We start from the raw sequence: 23,240 nt of genomic DNA, 5'->3' as shown, positions 1-23,240 counted from the left end.
ACAATGCGCAGGCGCACTACTAGAGAAACCCGGAAACCGCCAACTCAAGGTTCGAAATCGACTGTCAGCAGTGGAACTGCCATCTTGAATTTTGTGCGGCCTTTGATTTTCACTTAAACTCTTGAAATATTGTGCTGAATTTGGACTGATTTTCATTTCAGTAGTAAATGTTATAAATAACCATATTAAAATAGTTTCTAATAAATTATCTAATTAATTATGTCTAAAAATATATTTATTTTCACTGGTAAATAATTCGACCTTCGTTTCTATTATTATCTAATTCGCTAGAGTAATTTCGAAATAATATGTGCTTCTGTGAATAACTTGTAGTGGTGTTCTCTCGTGCAGTGCTCTGTTTCAGTACAACCACCTGTTCCTACGATGTCGAAGTCCGTTTTTCCTTTCTCTGGAGTGACGTGCTCTTCGGAGCCCGCTGCTTGGTGATCCTCCGAGCGCGGCTGCTGTGTCTGGGTGCGCGGTACCGCTCTCATGGCCTCCGTAGTAAGTATTGTGTGGGGTCGGTAGAGTGTGGCTGCAGCGGCTTACTTATTTCACATTGTCCCGAGGCCATTCGTTGCTATACTTGGAGCCCCGGATCGTAATTTTCTTCAATTACGGTCCCACTTTTCTTAGACCCTGCGGATGTGGCATCTCTGCAGCGTAGATTGTGTGTGTTCTGGTGGGGGGAGTCGCAGTGGATTGTTTAGTGTGGCCCTCGTTTTGTTCCATGTTTCTTTCGTTTCTATATGGTTCCGTTTTGTTTACGTTTTAGTGCGCGAGGGATGGCAGCGTGTTTTGGCTTGTGGATGTGGCCCCAGAGTTTCGAATCTGAACTTGGTGACCGATTTAACGAATACCAGAAGGGTATCTATTTCCCTTCCAGGATTTTCATGTAACGGCCTAGTTCACTCTTAGTTGCAGTCGTGTTAGGCAGGCTTTGTAGACTAAGCATCTTGTTTTAAATTTGACCTTTGCATTAAATAGGAAGACAATTTAAGCTACTTAGTGTTTGAATGGCGTGTTTGATCGTCTACGTTGACGGTGCATGTTTTGCTTTGTGGTATTATAGCAACTTTTAGTTGGTTGAGCGAAGCTAGAAGTAATCCTAGGATGTAGAGCCACTTATAACCAAGAAATCGACCGCCAGTCTGAGGTGGGCAGGGGATAGTTTAGTGGTGCTCTGTAGCTGGTATGCTCAGTCGAAGATTTACATTGGCAATTCTTTTGTAAGCTGGACATTTTCGTATTACTTTCTACAAAAGACACCCCAACGGCTTAACTCAAACAGTAAGAGTTTATAATTGTGTGTGTTTTTTTTTTATTTAACTTTTAATCGGGTGTGGAATTTAATAAAATATCTGCTTGTCCATGGGACAGGTGGCTTCATAAATCTACTTGTCCCTTTGGTACCTTCTATTTGGGAGACTGATTATAGCAGCAATCTCAATATATAAGAGCGCTGATAATAGCCTCTCCAATTATGCCAAGTCTAATACTATAGTAGGGCTTGAATACTAGCGATTTCCTTATTTTGCCACCTTTCCACAGATCTACATACTAGGCCTGGAGGAAGCTGTAAGCAATAGTTCCAGGTTTGGAATGCCTTTGAATCTGTGCAAACCTACTAACTTGAATGTTTAAAGATTTTCACCAGCGCTTTTCTAATATTTTCTCATACCGAGGAAGGTTGAAAATGTACTCCTGCCAAAGGCAGAAGTGGAATTCCTTCAAGGGTTGAGAAAAAAGTGTTTGGATGGACCATGAACTTTAAATGCTAAATAGAGTTTGCATGAGCAAAACTACACATGCATATTTGGTCGTGCTAAAATACAATTCAATAATATTTTCTAGGAGTACGATTTCCGGGTCTACTTCTGTAAAGTCTTGTGAATTCACGAAAGCCATATATCTGCACTAATGCAAATTGGTTCACTTTTGTGACTTTAAGAATTAGGCCCCTAATTAGGTCTGGTGTCAACCAAGACCTTTTGTATTTATTAAAATTCTATTTCTCTCTCTAGCTACCATTCCACTAATGACATTTACTGTGAGTGCCCCCCTTCTTCTCTTCCACAAGGAGCATATTAACACAAAGTGGGTTTATTCAGTACCATAACTACTGTGGCAATGTGTGCTTTTAGAGACCAACAATTTTTTTTTTGCTTCTTGCCAATGTTTGTTACAATGGTGATGGCCTGGCAGCTCTCACAACAATAGCGTTTTACAAAACCCATGTCAAAACAAGACGCGCATTGACAAAACCAGCAAACTGACCATCTATGTCAGATCGGTTGGCTTTGCTAATGCTTGTTTATTTTTATGTTTCGCGTAATCTTGTTGAAACTGGTTGCACTGATTTTTCCATTGTGAATATTTTTTTGGAAATACTAGCATGCATTAAGGCATTTTACTAAATGTTGCTTCAAAGAGATAGTACCTAAAACTTCACAGTAATTTTGCAAAACATTTTTTCCTACTTGGATTTTTTTCTGAACGTTTTATTTTGAAAATAAAGAATCATCAACCTTGGTTGCAAGCTTCTGCAAACATTTGCATCTAATCAGAGAGCTATTTGGGAGCATTATACATAGCCTCATATTGTTAAACTTTTAAAATGTTTATTCACATTTTTTTACTTTATCTACTCAACAGAGCAGTGTGAGCTTCCAACATTTATTTAGAGCACTCACCCTAATAACAAAGGCTTTGCATTAATGAACCACAAATGCAAGTTTGAACAATATTAACATTCAGACACAAATTTACCTCAGTTGTACACAGTTCCCTTCCCTATAAACTGGCAGCCAAAGGGTTTGTCCCAAGGACAGAATAAACATTAAAACTTGTTGTCCTTGACCCCAAACAGTATGTCCTTGGCATCTGGCTATAGGAATTCCACACCTCTGAACTTTTATAGGGTTCTCCCAGGTAAGAGCAATTGATTGTCATTACACTATGCATCCACACAGACACATGTAAAGACAAATACAGAAAAAGGCTTTTGGACAGCCTTTTTCAGCTGGCTGGTACCGTGGGTGGTGGCTTTATACAATAGCAAACCAGCTTGTGTATCAGGACTGGTATGTCCTTGTCTTTCTATATATATTCGCGAAAAACCCACTCCTCCTTCGAGCTATTTTGCCAGCAAACACACATCCATCGTGACACACTAGTGACCATTTTAGTTGTTTTACTTTACCCTTCCAAAAAATATCATTGGGAAAGCCAATATGTTGACAGTCACTTTTTAAAGAAATACATGAACATTTGGCTTTGCCAATGCGTCAGATTAAAAAAAAATATATATATATATATATATAGTTCGCAACTTCTGAGGAATGAGTTCAGAAAGGAATGACTGCTGAACTGACAGTTTGTGAAATAGTAATATGTTATTTTATGACAAATCTTATAAGACAGGGCCTTCACTCTGCAAACTCTTCTGCTTTCGCTCGTCTGATTCACAAACTTATATAATCTACACCTAGAAAACAAGCTATTTTGGTGCATGTGAAAGAGGCACATCATTTACAGAGCTGAAAGCGTGATGGATCTGGCAGTGTGCATTTTCTTTGCATGGGCTCAAAAGGATACATGAAAAAAGTGGGAGGTCAATAGGCAGAATATTTGAAAAATAATTCACATATGCTGGATTGGAGTGCAAAATTGATCAGTCAGATGATTACAACAGAAGCAAAACCCACAAAATGTATGTTTGTTTAGTTTATGGACGTGTATCAAATGGTTACTTTTGATTCTCAAAGTGGTCTTTTTACAAGATGGAGGGAAACCGGCAAAGTTTAATAAAATGGCAATAGTGTATTCCTTTTGTCTTGTGCAAATAGCTTGATATCTTGGATGGTGACTGTTTTGTACTGAAAATCATTTTTTTAATAAAGAATTTATAATGAGTAAAGCGGGCCAGAGGCATGTCATGCCTGTACATCAAATACATTTCTCATTTGTGGCTCATTTTATACCTGATGCACAGAGAGACATTTGTTCATTAGAATCAAAGTCACAATCCACTATCCAAATTCAATACTGCTTGCCATTTAGGATAGCACTCATGTTGTGGTTTCTTTACCCTATCAGGAGGTTACATTTAGACTGACTACAATGCCAATGCTGACCGCTGGTGAAAACTATGTGCTTACTAATTACCTCTACCAAAGAATGTGGTAATTAGCAGGTGTCCAATTTGCCCATGATTCAGATTTTCATCACTCCTTGTCCATCACGTACCCTTTAAACTCCACACACTTCCACGTTCCTCGGATTTGGAGATGAGCTCAGTTTGTTTGAATTGAGCTCATTTCGTGCATCCCGACTAGGTTTGCGTATACTGGAATCACATTTTTTAAAGCGTAATTAAAAATTTTACCTGCCTCAAATTACAGGCACCAACTTTTGCTTTGTACCCAGTATGTGTTTGATTTATAATCCTGCTTCAGGCACAAATCTTGAATGAAAGTATGCCTCAAAGCAGGCTTGTGGCGTCTCTGTAATCATGGTCTTAGGACTTCAGTTTAAGTTGTGCATAATATCATAGTATTTCAAATTAAAGGGTGAACCTTTCCTGAGAAATGGGAAATTAATACGAGAATCACTACTCTTGCGCCTGATTCCCACATTTCAGGAGGTTTTTCCTGACGAAGTGTGTGGGCATAAGGAATGCAGTTTTACTGCATCGCTCAGAATTTTCATATTCAGCACTCGGAATGAGGACATATGTCTTCATGAACAGTTAGAAGAACTAATGAGTACAGCCTCAGAGTTAAGTTCCGTTAACAAAGTTTGAGGTCTGCTACATTGTTATACGGTTCCTACTGAGATACTAGGACTGCTATTAAGACAACTGACCATCAGAATGTTGTTGGGGTGGGGGGGGGGGGAAGCAAAGTCTGTCTATACAATCAGCAACTGTCAGCCTAATTCCTGACTAGTTCACAGTGCCTCACCCGAACCCTTAAACCTTCCAGAGTGTAAGGTGATTACGGCAATTTGAACATGACGCTGACAGGCGAAAACATAAGCGATATGAGAAGTTTTTCAGTATATTTATTGAAACAATTTTAATCTTGCCTTGAGAGAATGAGCTGGGATAATTAGGCACACGTAGCAAAGCAAAATAACCAGCATTATCAACATGGTAAAGACAATGAATAAGCCAGCCATGGTAAATGAGTCTTTAGAGGTTCCTACCTAACCTTGAGTCTATACTGAGAGGATAGCGGGTGTAGCCTTTTGCGTGGCCCGATGTAAGGGATTAGCCACATCCCCATATCTTTGGATAGTGTCAAGAGTCAGCCTGCGGTGTGGATGGTAGTCGTCTCAGGAAGATTGAACATTAGCCTCAGCAAAGCTGCATGTTGGATACAGCATTACTCCCAGGATGGTCCCAGCTGGAATGGCCCCTCTGCACCTTTCTGGTCAGTGCATCACTTAGATAATAAACCCATGCTGCCCTGGAAGCACCCTTCTGATGTAATGCTATGTCTGGATGTTAAGTTTTCTCCTGAATGGGGCAACACAAGAACCAGGATATTATGTGCAGTATTCTGGAAAATGTTCTGATTTACACGTCAAGAAAGTCTAACTTAACACGCGGTTTGTGCAGCATATTCCTAGAAAAAGACCATTCAAGGAACGTGTGTAAAATGTTATTGCTGAAAGTGATGCAGCTAAAATATTGTATAAACTAAAATATAAAATGAAGCTACAAATGGAGTAACCTACTCTGGTCCAAGAGGTCATCATGACAACATGGGAATGAATCCTCCAGCAGATCAAATTTTCATTTGGACTTCATTTCAACATTGGCTTGATGCGGGCTTTGAGTATTATTACATCTCTTTGATGGAGCCTTCTAATCAAGCCGCAAAGCTGAATTCACTTTCTGCTTCCTCCTTTCTAAGGAGGCATATGTAAGTTTTACTACAGAAGTAGGACTTGAGCTTTTGGCATCTCCTCTGTTTTTGTCTTAACTACTTTATAAGCACTGACTGAGAGTTGCAGTCCAGTCTGTGGAGGTATGTCACTTGGGTGTATCAATTTGAAGACCTTCACAAGTTGGTGGTCGCTGAATTGCTTATTACAAGGCAAAGAAACGTATAATCAACGTTCTGTTTTCAAAGGGTGAGATATAGGGGGTCATTATGACTTTGGCGGACGGTTTACACCATCCGCCAAAGTCTCGACGAGCAGGTTGCCGCCAGTGGGGTGCCTTCCCGTAGGCCCCATTACGAGTTTCCCCATGGCCCAGTGGGAAACAGCCTACAGCATTGTGGAGCCGGCGGCAATGTTGTAGTGTGCACTAGCACCCGTTGCAAAGTTCACTGTCTGCCTTGCAGACATTGAACTTTGCAATGGGGCTGGCACGGAAGGCTCCTGCTCTGCCCATGCCAAGAGTATGGACAGTGCAGGGGCAACCTACACCCCATCTCCACCAGCCTTTACATGGCGGTCCAGTTGCGGCACGACCCCGCGGTTATAATCTGGCGGTCAGACCACCGCTTTGGTGGTGGTCAGACCGCGACCGGTCAATAGACCACCAGGGTCGTAATGTGGCCCATAGTGTTTGACATGATTCCTAATGTGCACTGAAAACTATATTCACAGGATCTGCATTTTTGCAGTAGCGCAATACTTCTGGTCTCACTGTTTATCGTCTGTAAGCAGATGTTCTGCTCAGGAGTGTGTATAAGTGGGTAATCTGGCAGTACTCTCAAACGTTTGCCCAGGTTTAACTGCACGTGGCATAAAAAAGGGCAAGGTTACAAAAGAATGAGGCTCAAGCTACACATCCTCTACATCTCTTGGAATTTAAGACTCTGCCACCTCCACCAAGATTCTGTCTGCCTTCCAAGGAGGATGAGTCCAGCTATATTCCCCCATTGTCTCCCTAGGAACTCCATCTCACGTGAACGCCATCAAAATAAGGAATAATGGATTCTACCCATTTTGATCAAACATTGAAAGAAATTAGGGCTAGATGCACAAAGCTAATGAATAGCGATTACAAAATTGCAATTGGTTGCAAGTCGCAATTTGCTAATCCCTATTTGTCATGAGTGTGCATAAAATTTATCTAATCTGTATTTATTCGGTTAATTGTTTTATGAAATCGGAATTTGGGATTCTTTAAGTAGCGAATCGGATCACAAATAGCATACATCACATTTGGCATTGACATCAGAACCAGGAATTAGTGTGGTGTTTAAAACTGAATAATATTGTTGCTGAAGACTCCTAACAGGATCCAGGTGAAATCACTTTGTTTCCCATACGCCCTGTGTGAACCACAAAAAGTCGAGAAAGGACAGTGACCAGGATGCTGGGGGTGGGGAAAGAAAAAGGAAATCGAAGTTCTAAAAAAAGGAACTAGAAATCCTAACAGAAGAGTTTGGGATTTGAAACACTTTTTAGCAAGTCATCCCTGACAATGCCTGAACCTGAGGGGAAAAAAACATGGAATACAACGAAGGAAAAAATTAACTCTGTGGGAGTGACCCAGAGATCTATAGGGGAGGTATGCAAGAGATGATATGATTTCAGATCATATAGCAAGGAGAAGGTGGTAAGCCACCTAAGCGCGGCTGGAGGAACTGGAGGAGAACCTTCCCACCAACCACAGTTGAGGAACTGGTGCAAACAACACTGGAGCTAGACTCTGTCGGTGTATTGGTACAATATGACACCTCAGATGATCCAGGAACCTCGCAAGTAAGTTCAATATTGCATTGTAAAGCTAAACATGGTTTAGAACACGTTTAAGTGAGACACATATACCTTTAGACAACCATTAAGCATTTAGTAAGTCTCAATAGCTATAGTGTTCATAATAAAATGTACAATAGTAGTTTTCTATGTACTTTCAAAGTGCATTATGAGAGGTGTAGTTACAAATACAGGAAATGGCATTCTAAATATATTTATTGAAAACATAACAAATACAAATTACAGTTAAGTATAAATCACAAAGCAGTTGTTAATTCAGTTTGAAACTGATATCCGTGCTCAAGGATGTGACCTTCCTGAAGGGGAGTGCCATGAACATGTAAACATGCATGTAGATGAATCTAAAGGCAGTGGCCACCAGTACAGTCCAACACGTGCTGTAAATGTGAGTCCTGGTGTTATGTAGTGGACAGGCACAGTAGGTGAGCACATCACACTGAATGTAACACAGGAGACTAGCGGGGCCAAGACAATTTTGTGGGGAAGATTCAGAATTTGCACTCGTGCTTCACACACACAACTAGCAAAGTGTTGCAAATGAACGTACTGCAGAAAATCTTCAAATATTTGGAGAATTGGAAACCTCTATGCTGAAGATTCAGTGCCTGCAACAAAAGCAAATACAATTGTTTAGTCAGAAACTGATAATACTAGACAAAAAACATGACAAAGGGACTAAAAAGTGTTCCTAGTACTCTTGCAGAAAACCAGATCTGCAAGAATGAAAAATCTGAAAACTTGACTGATGTATTCAAGACATGATGGCAAGAAATACATAGTTGGAACACACATCAAAGACGTAGGAAGCTGCATAACTCATCCCATATTGGTGACTTAACTTGCACAATCAATTGTCTTGCACTAGCCACAAACACCATATCACACCGCACTGCAAGTTTACAAGTGGAAATGGGTCACTACAGCACAAATGTGGCTAGGGGGCTCATTCAAGTGAATAATGCAATAGAAACAATGCTAACTACCCACATTACAACTGGAACACAAGTTGGAGTTGGGGAAAGCAAGGATCAGTCCAGTCTCAGCAACATTTTAGCCACAGACAAAATTAATCTGCATTGAAGCAGGAGTCGCGGTAGGGCTGGGAAGAATGTAGGTGCAAAACATTTGCTCGAGGCAAGTTCGAACCATACATTATTGTAAACGTTTGTTTAATTTCATTGGCAAATCGAGCATGTTTTTATGTTTAACATACAAACGTGAAACCGAGATTTTCTAGTGTTCTTACTACATTACCTCACTTGAAAATAGATATATTATGGTTTGAAATTAATAAAGCATCTTTAAAGTTAATGCATTAAAATACTTATCTATGACACTTTGTGGAAGAAATAATGATCAGCAATTTTGCACGTCTTACTCACCCCCGAATACATGAAAAAAGCGAGAAAGGACACATCGTGACACTCCGCCGCTGCAGCAATGATACCTTGGTAGCTACCAGAGGCTAGAAGGTGCAGACTTGATAAAATCTGAACATGGGTTGGGATGGAATTATTGCGCAAGGTGTTACACTCAAGCTGTGGCTTTACTTCAGCTCTAAGTTCCAAGATTATAGTGTTACTTAGCTTCTACTGTGCATATATTCTTCCTATAGTTGTGCAAGTGGAGTAATTCTGATTCTGAAAGTCCTCTCATGTCATCTCCTTCTCTGCAGCCCAGCCAAGGTATGCATTCTTACATGTCAAGCCACTCATTCTGGGGCTGTTTTTAAAGTTTACACACACAATTACCACCAACTCTAAGCAGGTGATAACTGTGTGCAAACTGATGTTTTAGCAACTGTTTGCGACAGTGTTCAGCATAAGATAGTGATTTTTAAATAACAATTCCTTATTTGCGAGTTACTATTTGTCGCAAGAATACCTATTATTAATTCGCATCGCTACTAGATCAGCTGTCAAAATGTTTTTCATACATTCAAAAATGATGTTTTTGCAATGGTAATCAGTTTGCGACTGATTACAGGTTTGCTAACACTTCGTAAGTCCCTTTCCTAGTTCTGTAGTTGTGTGTGCTTTTCCTACATAGTGACAGTATGCGTGCTTTTATCATGTCTGATTGAAAAGTACCACAGTAAATGTTAATTTCTAAAAACTATTATTTGTTCAAGGGTACATTACTTGAGCATCATTGGGTACCCAGTACGTGACACAGTTTTGCATTCCTGTGCAAATGTTGTTTCTCTAAAGGAGTTTGCTATAGTTTGTTTACTGTTCTCCTTAATGCCAGCTTCTGTGTTAATCATGCTTCTTTTGAGACAAATCCAACATTTTAGCCAAAGCTTCTCACCACAAATGTCACATCACTGGTATTTGACGATTGGAGTTTTTGACCAGTTTGTATCGTTGCACATAAGGGTGGTTTTAATGTGGATATTCAAGTGGACTTTCTTGTTAAAGTCCAGGCCACGAGAAATGTATAAGTCTGCTTGCAACAGCGAGACAGATTTTATTAGAAGGGGCTATTTTAAGAGGCTCCTGGTCTAGGAAGAGACTCCAGCTGACAAAGAACAAATGTTCTGTTCATTCTTCATTCAGAAAGAGAATGAACAATAAAGATGCCTTTAAGTCTTTAAGTCTTGTCAGCTTATGTCTTACAAATTTCTGCTCATTTTATCCTGGAAATCTGTTTAAAAAATCCTCTAACTTTGCAGTCCGAGAAGGTAAAGTGAACCGTCTGGCAGTTATGCTGTGTGTAATGAAAGGATATAAGACGTCAGTTTTTTCCAATATGCATTTAAATAGCTTATAAATGAACAGTACAAATACTTCAAAATATATTTCAGTAGTTGGAAATCACTTTCTTTCATTCTGAAGTGACATGAAAACAAAGATTATAATAGAATCAAAACAAATCGGAGCACTTTACTTGATGGTGTGGAAATGATAAATATTTTCTGAAAAACGATTTCCACGTTGTATGCTATCCAGTTTTATCAGTAAAACTGGCTCTTTCAATGATAATGTGCTGTCTGTAACTCACAGTGCACTATCACATCATGCTTTAGGAATATATTTATAAAAAGGGAGAGTTTTGAAACATGAACTGAGAAGCATACCTACCCTGATGACAATGCTATTAGTGAACCAAGAACCCAGACAGGGGTCATGTGCACCCTATATGTGAGATATATTTTGAATATAGATGGAGCAAAAGTTTAGTCTATTAAATGAGGTTTTTTGTACATCAGATATTCTAAACTTACATATTTGAAGGTGGTCCCATATTTGATAATGAAGTAAAAGTTGACTCTAAATAAAATATTGGCCTACAATCACACAGTTTGAGGCCAATTTATGGTCAAGCGCATTACAGTTTGGTCAAGAAGGTTCTTCAGGTCCTAAGACGTACACGTCTGGTAACATTTATTTATAGCTTGTTTGAGGCCTGAAGTCCCTACCATGTTTTTAAACACTGAGCATGTGGTGTTTTTGTAGTTCTGTTATAGAGTTTATGCGGACTCTGCTTATTTCTTAAAGTACCCAATCTTTGAATTTGCTTTTATTGTGATGTTTTCTCCCTGTTTATTGGCTGCAGATACCTTAGTCTTTGCGTGAATAAGTCTTATCTGAAGTCAAGCATTTAATGTGTCTTATCAGCGGTCTACCAATTAGAGTATTTTCCTCACAAAAAATCACTGCCTCACCTCAACTCAAGTCCTTTTTGGACTGTTCAGTGCCCGATTGACTGGTCAACATGCTCATCATACTGTCTTCTTGATACCATGGTGCCAGCAGACCATGTATAACATTGAGATGAAGGCAAGGATGGGTTTGTGAGCGGCGTGCATGTAAGTTTCATTGATCTGTTCTTTGCCTTGCATTCTGTATTTAGTTACACATCCACTCTAGAGATGCCTTGTAATTGTCAAATTAGGTTCCAGTAATGCATTTCAATATTTTGGTGGCTGGTTAGCAACCTCTTGGGTGGGATGTGGTTCATTCAATAATGTTCTGTTTGATTAACTGCTAGCCTTGTTTTGAACTCTTACATGTTTTGGTGACTGGGATTTAATTGTATAGATGAGCCCTCAAGTGTGTGCCCTTATACTCTGTGGCTGTCCTTGGCCAACATGAGCCCATTACTTAAATGAGAAATAAAAAGTCATATACTCGGTTGTGTTTTAGAATTTGTATAGCGCAGACCATGTCTTATTGGATGATTGAGTACTATACAACAAGTCAGTTACTGCCAGAGTTTAATCATTTACATGGATACCCTTGGATTCAAACAAATGGTGGTCTTTATGTTGATTTGTTTTTCACAGCTACTGATCTCCATATACTTGACATTCTCCAGGTATCTTGGTTGGACCGTTTCTTAACTAGATTCACCTCAGTACCTTGCAACTCCTAAGATTAAGTCCTGCCCCGGATTTGGTCTAAACCCTCCCCCCACCACACCATAGCACAATCTGAACAAATCAAAGTCTGAGTTCCTTAATCAGGCACTCAGAGCCTTCACAGATTTCCCCCATCTCCCTAATCAATAACCTGAAGATAGTCAAAATCATCTGAGATCAAAATTGACTGAGGCATTGGGCCACTTCCTCATTTAAGAACCTCTGTCCCGCAAAACCAGGTACCTGGTTCACTAATTGCCTGCGTCAGTGGAAAAGGACCAGAAGAGCATTAAGGAGATGGTGGCTTATCCAATCACATTGCCTGTCTGCACAAAAGCAAAAAAAAAAAACTACTACGAATTTAGATGTAGGCAAGCGGCCTATGGGTTAATGCCAGGCTCAAACCAAAGGTCCGGCTCTGGCTCAGCTCGAGGTTGGACCATCGAGCCCAACAGAAGACCAGCTTTGATGTGGCTTCTGCCTGCCTCCACAGTCTACCATAATGGGCATAGAATGTAAAAACAAAGTATAAACATTTGGTGTTAAAAAGAGCTAAAGAGGGTGGGTATATTGCATAACGTGAAACCAGAATTCGTGGGACCAATTCTGGCTTTGCCACTTGACTAAGTTGTGTGATCCTAGGCAAGTATTTTTTTGAATTTTGTTTATGTAGCCTCATTTTTTGTATTTTTTATGGTTCTGCATGTTAAATACTTAAAAAAAAAAATGTAAAGACACCATCATGTTTTTACATTTGTTGCATGATTTAGACCTCCAACTATTTCAAGACTCAGCTCTTTCAACCCCTCCGAGGGGCTCTTCTGCATCTATGAGGATCGGGTTTCTAATACTACCTGCAAAACTAATCTGATCCTATCATCTGACTTCTGTAACAACTTATGCTGTTCTTAACTAACAAATGCCTCTCCTTTAAAATCTAGAGTCACAGATGTTTTTGGATACACCACAGAGAGCTCAATCACCTGAGAGTATCCACCTCTCAGGTGGCTGCACCTTAAGAGTTTGCAGCTGTCACAGAAACTAATCTCTGCATAATCCTTCATGAATTCTACATTGCCCTTGGAAATTGCTAATGCAAAGGTCGTCCAGGTTGGGTACTAATCAATACCCACCGTATAAACAGCTCATTGGCCAGTGGTGTTACCCTGCAGTCCTTCAAGCCTCCCATTGTAACTCCTAACTTCAAGAAACCAACATGAGACCCAACCAGTTTTAAAAATGATTGACCTGTCGCTGGTCTCCCATGTGTGTCCACAGTACTTGAAACTGTTGCCTCTCAACTGTTATTACACAACTTGGCATCTCAGTGACCTTCTTAGTCATTTTCCTTATGAAACATCAAACTGGTCTACAAAATATAGGTGGGCATCCCATCTACCCCATGATCATGTCTCTTGTGTGCACGGATATTGGTTGCATTCAACACATTGACCACTAGATGCGCCTGGTTACTCTTCTTCAGCGCCCAAAGGTGATACAGCTCTCACTTGGTTTGACGACATACCACAAAAAATGCACTCATCAAGTTGAATTTAGCCCTTTCTATTCAAGTATACATAACGTCCATTGTGGTGCACCTCAAGGTTCCACTCTTCCTAAAACTCTATTTAACCTTTAAAACCTTCTCCCCCTAAACCAAAGCCTGGGCCTCTACATTATTGGGTATTATATGTTTGCTGATAGCACCCTGCTCTTCCTAAAACTAGAATATGCCCCAAAGTGTCGGTCTGACTTTCACAAGGCTACTCCCATATTCACAGGTGGGTGCAGAATAACTGGCTGTGTTTTAAACCAGCCAAACCAAGAATTGAGCAAATGCACCCTAATTAGTGTCAGTCAGTTGGTGACAAAGACGGGGAGGCTGGATTGTACGGGTTGTCCAAATCCGTGTGATTGTGGGGAGGGGGGGGTAAAGGGCTATTTTAAATGGGAGAAACATCCAGTTTTGTGTAGCAACCCTGGGCGGCAGTTCGGCAGGTTGTGATGCTAGCTTTAATGACTGGTTCAAAATATGATTGTGTGACTTCTGCATACAGATGAGTGGCAGAACATGTCTTGCAATAGACATTGTCTTCTAACTGTGTACAATTTCTGTTGAGCATTATCTTCTATTGTCGTGTCCTGGCCTGGTCATACTGACATGCTCATTTCTGTGTCCTGCTGTCTACCACAGGTAATGCCCACGAGAAGCTAGCATTGAAAGTTCCAAAAAAAAAGAAGTAATAACTCCTATCTAAATCGACTTGTTACTTTTAATAATTGACATTTATACACAAACCTTTGAGTGATGCCCAGTGATCGGGCAGGAGCACAGAACACTTTGGGACCATTACAAAAATCCTGCATTCATTCGCATACAGAACCATGACCCTGCAGAGCTGAAGACAAAACAGAGTAGGAGTTTGGAAGCTAAATGGTAGGAGAAATACATGGATACAAACAAAATCCATTCTAAAGCTCTCCATTAGTTCAAAGCTGCCTCCGTAAGAGGTGTCCTATTTTTGACTGCCAATCCAAATGTTACTCCAGAGTGTCTTGATTCTGGCAATCCTGGAAGGTTCTGTTTCCTATTCATGGAATAGATTTTACGTTTGGACTAGCTCCTATTTCTGTATTGTGGACACCTGAGTATCACTCAAAGAATTGCCATTTGAGCCTGTGCCTGGTACTGAGGGCAAAGTCGGCTGGTGGCATGTACAATCAGCAATGCTTCTTGAACCCTTAGACATTCAGGAAAATAACCCTACAAGGCTGCCTTTTCTTTGATTCCTAAACTGCTTGAGAAAAACGTTATCCAGCAATTGGAGAACTTAATAGATCCAACATCTTTGTCCAAGTAGATCTTTTGATTTTGCCATAGTGCAGAAAAATCAACCTGGCTACACTGTTGCTCCTGCAGTTCTCTAATCCCTGGAACTTTTCCCTATTTCTCTCATGTGTTTGCCAGGGGTGACCACTGCTAACCCTGCTATCGCTTAGTATGGGCAATGGGCCATTATGGCTCTTTCCCACAGGAGCAAAATCGTCTGCAACTCTTGGACCCAATTGTGTTGCCATGAAGCTTTAAAAATCTGATTGGGAGTTATCGTCAAAGTTTCTGTCTCCAGTTTTGAATGATATTCTTGGCTCTGTTTTATGCTGATGCATAAAAAGAATTGCTATAAACAGACCAGTTAAATATAGCCTTTTATCTCTCCTTAAACTACAGTTTGTAGCTACAAATCTGTAAGTAAGGTGAATATTTAAATTTTAAAACGATCCAACATTTGAACACAGAACTAGATAATGTTCATTGTACATATCTGCAGACCACGTTCGTTTAGGTAAGGGATTTTCAGTGTTACCAGCACTTGGAAATGTAATTGGGTGTCTATTTGGTTTGTATGTTTAAAATGAGAGCTTGGAACTGTAGCTTAAGCTAATTTCAGACTATTTACTGGAATTGCTTCCTTGAGGATTAAAGAAGTTGGAGCACGTTTGGCTACAGTTGCCAGGGCATTTAAGAACCCAGTGAAACTAAACAAGAATTGCAAAGCCAGTGGATCTCACCAATGAAGCAAGAGCTGTTAGCTTTTCCGGTGTGTTTTAGCCATGTTTTACACCAGTACGGCTGCAGTTTCAGCATGGGTACTAGTTAGTGGCATAGAGAAGAGTTGTGTGGAGTGTCAGATTGGAATAGCGAAAAGTAGAGTGGAGTGACACTGTGTCATGTATTGGAGTGGCAATTGAGTGACTGAGCATAGAGTGGACTGGTGTAGAGTGTATTGGATTAGTCAAGCTGCGTAGAGTGCAGCAGCATATAATTCAGCTGTGTAGAATGCAGTGGCATAGATTTGAGTGTCAGAGTGTGGTGGTGCAGAGGAGAATGCAGCTCCGTAGAGTGGAGCAGATTGCGGTGGCATAGAGCAGTGCACAGTAGAATATAGTGCTGTAGAGTGCAATGTCGTATGCTACAGTGGCATAGAATGTAGAAGTGCATAGTGAAGTGGCATAGAGTGCATTGGCATAGAGTGTTGCGGGGTGTAGTTGTGTAGAGTGCAGCAGCATAGGCTTCAGTGGCTTCAATGCTCTGTCATAGATTAGAGCAGTGCATAGAATTCAGTTGTAGAGTGGCAGAGTGGAGTGATGCACAGTGAAGCAAAGTAGACTGGCGTAGAGTTCAATGGCAGAGAGTACAGTGTTGTAGAGTGCAGTGACATAAAATAGAGTACAGTGACGTAGAATGCATTAGCACAGAGTGGTACAGAGTAAAGTAGATCGGTATAGAGAAGCATAGTGGAGTGTTGCATAGTAGAGGAGTGCAGTGGAGCAGAGTGCAGTTGCATTGGAATGGTGCAGAGTCAAGAAGGTTGGAGTGAAGTAGGCATGATGTGGTAGCACACTGCCATTACCGACAACACATTTTCATTTGAAATCACCATTACATTTGCAAAGACATACAGATTTACTAATAAAACTATACAGCGCCCAAACGATAGCGTGGAAATGGCATCACCTAAGGTATTGATTTGTTTTGATCATATTAAAGTATTTGTTTCCAATACACTTCAGAATAGTGTGTGCTTCATTTGTGCTTTCCAAATTCTGATATATTGGGGAATTCTTGCAAAGTTAGTTCAAATGTTGTGTGCTATAAAAAATCCCTTTCATGCCCCCAGTATCCTGCAAGATTGCCACACAAATCCTTTCACTTTGACATCAGAAAAATAAAAATAAACACCAAGCTCCCTCCAAAGACGGAGCCTGACATTTGAGCGCTCTCTTAGAATGCCCAGCAAATGTGGCACTGTAACATGATTTGCAGGCCTGTTTGCAGAAAGGAACACTCATGGAAGAATACAAGGAGAGGTAGTGTGAGACGTCTTTGCTCCTAAGGAGGGACAGACTCGCACTGGACAGCCTAAAATAAAGCCTGCAGATAGAAAGCCAGAAAATGTGAGTTACAAACCACGAAGCAACAGGCGGAATGTATTCCAAGGGAAACATTCTTAATATTTCCAAGATGTCTTTAGCAAACCAGACAGCTGTGCTGTCTGGTAGACTTCAACCTAAAACACTGGCAATTTCTTTTGAAGAAGATAGGCAGTGCACAACCTAGCTACAATGTGGCCCGTATGCTGCATCATTATTTAAGTCCTTGTAATACAAAAATTATTTAGTGGCTTCCTTGAGACCCCAGACGTATTGCAACCCTTCTGGTTTAGGTTGTTACAAATAGATGCAATTAAGTTTCAATTTGTATGGTCAGGGGGAAGCTACAAGCAGGCCCACACTGGAGGCTAGGGTGGGAGTCCAAAGCAGAAACTGGGAGTAGGTAGTTTGTTTATTCATTTTTTGATTACATGAGGCTGGTAAGACATGTAACGCTGTTTAAGGGTAAAGCTGAATAGTACTAAATATTTGGCCAGTCCTTTTAGGGTCTATTAAAATGTGATCCCTTATGAACTGGGTATAGGCTACAGCAGTTCTCTGCACTTGGCATTTAAACCTTTGTTCTAAAGAGGAATTTGTAAGAGGTGAATAGCACTGTGTAATTATTTTCCGTATGTATCCTTTTTGTTAACTTTTACAATTTAGGGAGCAGTTCGAAGAAGTAAATTCCCATACAACGAGTGTGCCTCCAATTCTAACTGTATCCACGGGGGTGGGGGTGTCGACCACTGGCTTCTTGTAGACCCCAGATTGAAATTCGGATCCATTTCAAAATCATAGAGGCTTGGCATGGGCACACTTCTGTGAGCTGTGCATGGAGACCATTTTAATAGGAAACTCACTGTATTATGTTTCAAAGGTACAAAGTGGGCCAAAAAGTTACATTCCCCTCTCCCCACCCTCTCATGCCTTACTCTTTGTTGTTTGCTGCTATTATTGGATCATGGTAGCAAATGCAATCTTAACTCGGGTAGCAGACCCTTCTCAGAATATCAAAGCATATAGACAGGGTATTATTCTGTTGTGTAATCACTTAGCTGCATATTGGCAGGTTTTCCTTAGTGTCTTTGAACTATGCCCTAGACATTTAAGTGATATGTAAATTCTAAGATGAAAAGGAGATGCCACTCCTCCCCCCCCCCCCCCATCCCCCCCCCCCCCCCCCCCCCACCCCCTCGTTTCTCCCCACCCGCAACCAAGTGGCTCCTTACACAGTAGACGTTCTAGGGGGCATGTATTTTTATTTTATCCTGTGTCTCTGACCGAGATTGTTTAGCATCTAAATAATACTGAGCCCCTCTTGGGGACAGATGGAGATTACTGAGGAGTGTACTTGGCAGGTGTGGGGCTTTTCAGCAGTAGTTATTTGCCGTGTGACCAGTTTTAATCTTACTGGTTGTGGGTCTGATTGTGTGTTAAGAACAGAAATTTAACAGTACCTTTTCATTTGCAATCTAACTCCATGATGTTGTTTTTTTTTTTAACTGTTGTTCTCCTTCAGGATTTTAGGACACATGTGGACCTGGCTTGTAAAGCTGCAGAAGAATTTGTCAACATTTACTATGATACCATGGATAAAAGGAGAAGGGTAGGTCTGCAGTTGTATTCCTTTTTTTTTTTTTCTCTTCCATGAAGTCATATGCCTGTGTGCATGAGACGCAACTTCAATGTGACAGTCCATGTACTTCGTTCTTCAGCTTATGGTCTGGAATATATTATGTACTTGCTAGCTTTTGCCCTTTTTTACAGTAATGATACTGCCTCTATCCCTACTGCTCTTTCGAAAACTGTTGAAAAATAGTATCATCACCATATTTCGCAGGAAACGAAAAAATGAACTGTATAATTTGTTTGGATACTGACTGTTGCCGCGTGTTTCATAACTTGTCCTTAAGGTGTGAGGGCTTTATATTTTCCTTTATATTTTTTTTGTTCCAACCTTTGTGCTATTCGCAATACAATCTGCAAATCAAGAAACTAAGGTAATTGCTCTTAGTTTGATTATCTCTGACATTTATGAACGTCGGCTTCCCTCCCTTTAAACAATTAAAATCATCAGTGTGTGATTAAAACCAATTTAAAGTAGTGTCTGGACTTGTCAATGTCTGCATCGGGGAGCTGTGGGTATGTCCTGCATAGGTCAAAGTGAATTAGAATTATGGGGATTTTTCAGGATATCTGGATAAGATATATTTAGATTTATTGAACAATAGTTGGTGAGTTGTTATAATAAAAAAAAAAAAAAAAAAACCCTGACAAGGATCTGGCCCCACAGTGAACACCACGAATCTAGTTTGGAGGCTTGGAGACTAATGGCTATTTTTATCTACCATTTACTGCCTGTTTCCCTTATTTGTTCAGGTTCTCACTTCGAAAGATAGTTTGCTGAACTGAGGGAGGAGGGCAGCTTCTTCCAGCAGTTATTTGAACCACTAGGGGATGCAATTACATTGATTTAGTTTTTTTTACATCATAAAGTAGAAAGGGATTGTGTTTGTTCATTCCTTTGTTACAGATAATTGAGGGAGAGGGGTTAAGGGTTACATCACTATCGTCTAAATTCATTATAAGAGTCACAGAGGGTTTGTGTCTGCAACCCCTTGTGCATAGAACTAGTTTAGTGCCAAGAGGCAGGAATGCTCCAGCTCATGTAACCTAGAGCCACGAGACAAAGGACTTTGCTTCCTTGCATTTGCTTTAATGCTTAAAACCCTCCCTGCCACCAAATTAGATAAATAAGCTCTCATTCCTGCATTTAGCACAGTAAATTCATGGAAGCTCATTCAAGCAGCTTGCTTTCTTTAAGTTGTTTTCCCAGTTTCGCAGGTAGAGCAAGTGTCTACCCCCTCTCATTGCTGTCTTAGTAGATCTTTTCTTGGGTCTCGCTGGCTGCCTGCTAAGTGCAGGAACCTGCCTTGGCCTCTCCTGATATTGCTTCTCGTGCTAGACAAAATGGTATATAGAAGAGCAGTTTGCCATGTGCTGGTAGCCATTTTTGACTGATTATTCTTTTTAATACATTTGTGTGATATTTCATACACCTCTGAACTTCGGGGTTCATCTCCAGCACACTTTTTGTGCTGGTAAGTGCAAATAAAAGCGAAAGTCTGGTGCATGGCAATATATTTTTCAGCTCCAGATACAACACTTTTTGTGTACTACTCTTTAAATTGGAATCGTTGAACCTTTCTAATCACTTTTGAGTGCTTAGATGGAACTGTGATGGAAATGAAGACAATTAATTGGAGTGTTTGCATTAAAAGGATGCTCAGATAGTTTCTGTTGTAGTGTAGCCATTTTTAATATAGCTTCATGCACGTTAGTTTAGCATACTAGGCCGCTGTGCACTTTGCCCTAGATATATTTTATTCAATTTTGTACTGTTATTTTACAGTAACCAGTTTTACGGTCTTGTTTTAATTTCTTCTATCGCACTGTTTAGTTTAGTTCAGCACTGTGTTCTCAAATAATGCATTCTTGATCGCCCTGTGCTTCAGTCAAGGTTACAGTCTGGTACTTTGCCGGTAAACGTGGTAGAAGTTTAGTCTCCAGTATTCCTAGAAAATACACATCATTCCGTAGGGACATTTTCTTAGAACATCTGCGTGTTAGTATAAAAACACTTCCTAGTACACGTCAAGAGGGACATTCCGGACAGGAACCTACAACTAGATGCTGAATGGTCTGTTGCAAATGCTGATGCAGATTACAGGCCTTTGCTCAGGTATGAGGGTTGATGTCCTCCCGGGGGAACCTGAAAGGCAGGCTTAGAGCTTTACATGCTGTGCTCGAAATATAACTTGGAGAGAAAATAATCTAGCGGCATTATGGTAGCCTTATTCTTGTGCTTCACTCTCATCGTTACTATTTTAATCCTACTGTGTTGTGTAGTTCTGGTTTTTGCAGCTCACGCTTTGCTATCTAAGATGCAGTCGTTTTATTAAACCAATCTTTAAAACTTAAACTGCCTTTGTCATTTATATATGAGACCGTACTGTGTAGGAGAGAACCGGTTGTGACCTGAGTGACCACGACTTCCCTGGGAAGTGCTAAGATGTCATGCGCTCGGCTGCCCAATTGTCTCTCCCATTTGGGAGAGATGAGGCACTGCTAGTAAGCCGGAGCAAAACCCAGATTTAGAGTGAAAAGGGTCCTTCACTGTGGGTCAGACTTAGTCCCCCACACTGTGAACGATCTTGCCGCTCAAAATCCAGTAGTCTCATTAGGATAATAGGAGCCTACGCGACACTGTTGTGTTAATCCGTGTAGCCTATCTCTTTATTGAGTTCTAAGATTATTTTGCAATACTGCCGGCAGCATTACTAAGCTTGTAAATTTTGCTCCTAATGGTTATTTGTTTCATTGTTTGCAATAAAGCCAAGTATAGAATGACTATTTTGCCACATGCTTTTTTTACTCAAACTCCAATTTTTTATTTTATTTTATAGTGTGGTGTGCTTTGTTATTTTTTTATTTTTTTTTGCATATTCAGAATTTGAGTCTAGTTTGGAAGCCTTGTAGCACAAACTCAACGTCTGACATCCCAGTACGGTTTAATTTGAATGTAAAAATTGCACTATGAAATCGATGATCTGTAAAGCGATACGTTTGTGTATGCCAGTATATAATCATTCTTCACCACCATCCCTTAGGTGCTAAGTAAACTCTATCTAGACAAGGCAACATTAGTGTGGAATGGAAATGCAGTGTCTGGACAAGAGGCTCTAATGGAGTTCTTTGACTTGCTGCCGTCCAGTGAGTTCCAGGTCAATGTTCTCGACTGCCAACCAGTTCATGGTAAGAATTTATTTAATTATTTGGTGCAACTGTTCAGTAAAGGGCTATTGCAAGACAATGTGAAGTACCATATAGAAGCGCAAGTATGCTGAAGTCACCCCAGTCCAAAGTGGCTGGTTACTTATGCACTTAGGGTGTGGGTGATGTGTCCTTCCTTCTGATATGTGGTGTTCTGCTTCACCCTCCCATTATACACAAACCTACATTTAAAATTGTAGATGGAAAATTAATTTTATCAAGATTGCATCATGAAAATAGACTATTTCATAACTGTTGTCTTTGTCAACTATTGCATTACCAGGCCCTAGAAGGTTGTTAGGAGAAAGTGGAAAACGCAACTGTTATATTATGTAAAGGGCACTCTACAAATCTACACATCACCCAGGAGGGTATTCTGGTGCTGAGCAGGTGCGAGCCTAGCCATACCTGTGACCTAGACTAGCCAAACCTGTGACCTAGTGGGACCACTCGAAAATCCAGGTTTTCCCAGCTTCTTGCGGAATTCAAGAAGTGAGAAGGTGACTCTTATGTGTAGCAGCAGGCATTCCACACTTTAGGATCGACGTAGGATAAGACTTGACTACCGTATCTGGTTTTCTGTATGTGTGTGATGTGTGCAACTAGGAGGCCTAAGGAGCAGAGGTGTCTGAAATGTTTATGAATGCAGATGTGATGGTTCAGGTGTGCTGAGCCAGTATTATGAAGTTCTTTGAAAGTGTGGGTGAGGAGTTTGAATTGTGCTTGTTTGTGTACTGGGAGCCAGTGGAGCTCATTCAGGTGTGGTGTGATGAGAGTGCGGCGAGGGAGGTTGATTGATTTGGCCATGATTCTGAATGGTCTGCAGCCTCTGGCTGAGGTATCTTTATTTTTTTTATTTTTTTATTATTATTATTTTTTTTTTTATTCTTACCCCCACACTTTGGCTCTTTATGGTCCTTTCTGATCAGCCAAGGAAAATTTACATTGGAATGCAACAGAAACAATAATTTGAACTGCAATAGGTCTAGTGTTCGCTTGAGTTTCAGCTATTGGCGTTTTCTTGCCACAAACTGAAAATAAAAAGTGAAACAGTTGACATAAGCATCCGGTTCAAAGCGCTGCTGAGAGCTCGCAGACAGACAAAAGGAACAAGCATTTGTAATGCAAGAACAGAAAATGTGCGAGGGAGAGTAATGAATGGAATAAACAAAGTCACACATCACTGCAGATGAAAAGTAAGTAATAGACTAGAGCCCTGTTAACAGAAATAGACTGGGGCCACTGAAGCATCCAGCGCTCTGGTCAAATGCTATTAGCCTTTGAACAAAGTAATCCCTAAGCACATGCTACATAGGCACAAGTGGAAGGGTACAAGTACTAGGACCATGCTCCAGGGGAGTGTACA

General features: G+C 40.5%; 1 protein-coding gene across 1 annotated transcript in view; it reads left to right on the top strand.

Annotated features, from left to right (window-relative positions):
* Nucleotides 1-367: 367 nt before the first annotated feature.
* The window catches only part of NXT2 (nuclear transport factor 2 like export factor 2), a 37,511-nt gene continuing 14,638 nt past the window's right edge, over nucleotides 368-23,240 (top strand). The window contains exons 1-3 of the mRNA XM_069211523.1: nucleotides 368-504; nucleotides 18,561-18,647; nucleotides 21,712-21,856. Of these exons, the coding sequence (XP_069067624.1) occupies nucleotides 493-504; nucleotides 18,561-18,647; nucleotides 21,712-21,856 (244 nt within the window). The 5' untranslated portion in view covers nucleotides 368-492. The remainder of the gene's footprint in view (nucleotides 505-18,560; nucleotides 18,648-21,711; nucleotides 21,857-23,240) is intronic.

The sequence above is a fragment of the Pleurodeles waltl genome, chromosome 2_1 (assembly GCF_031143425.1).
Source record: "Pleurodeles waltl isolate 20211129_DDA chromosome 2_1, aPleWal1.hap1.20221129, whole genome shotgun sequence".
NCBI lineage: Eukaryota > Metazoa > Chordata > Amphibia > Caudata > Salamandridae > Pleurodeles > Pleurodeles waltl.
Note: the sequence above shows the minus strand (reverse complement) of the source record. Positions and strands in the feature narration are given on the sequence as shown.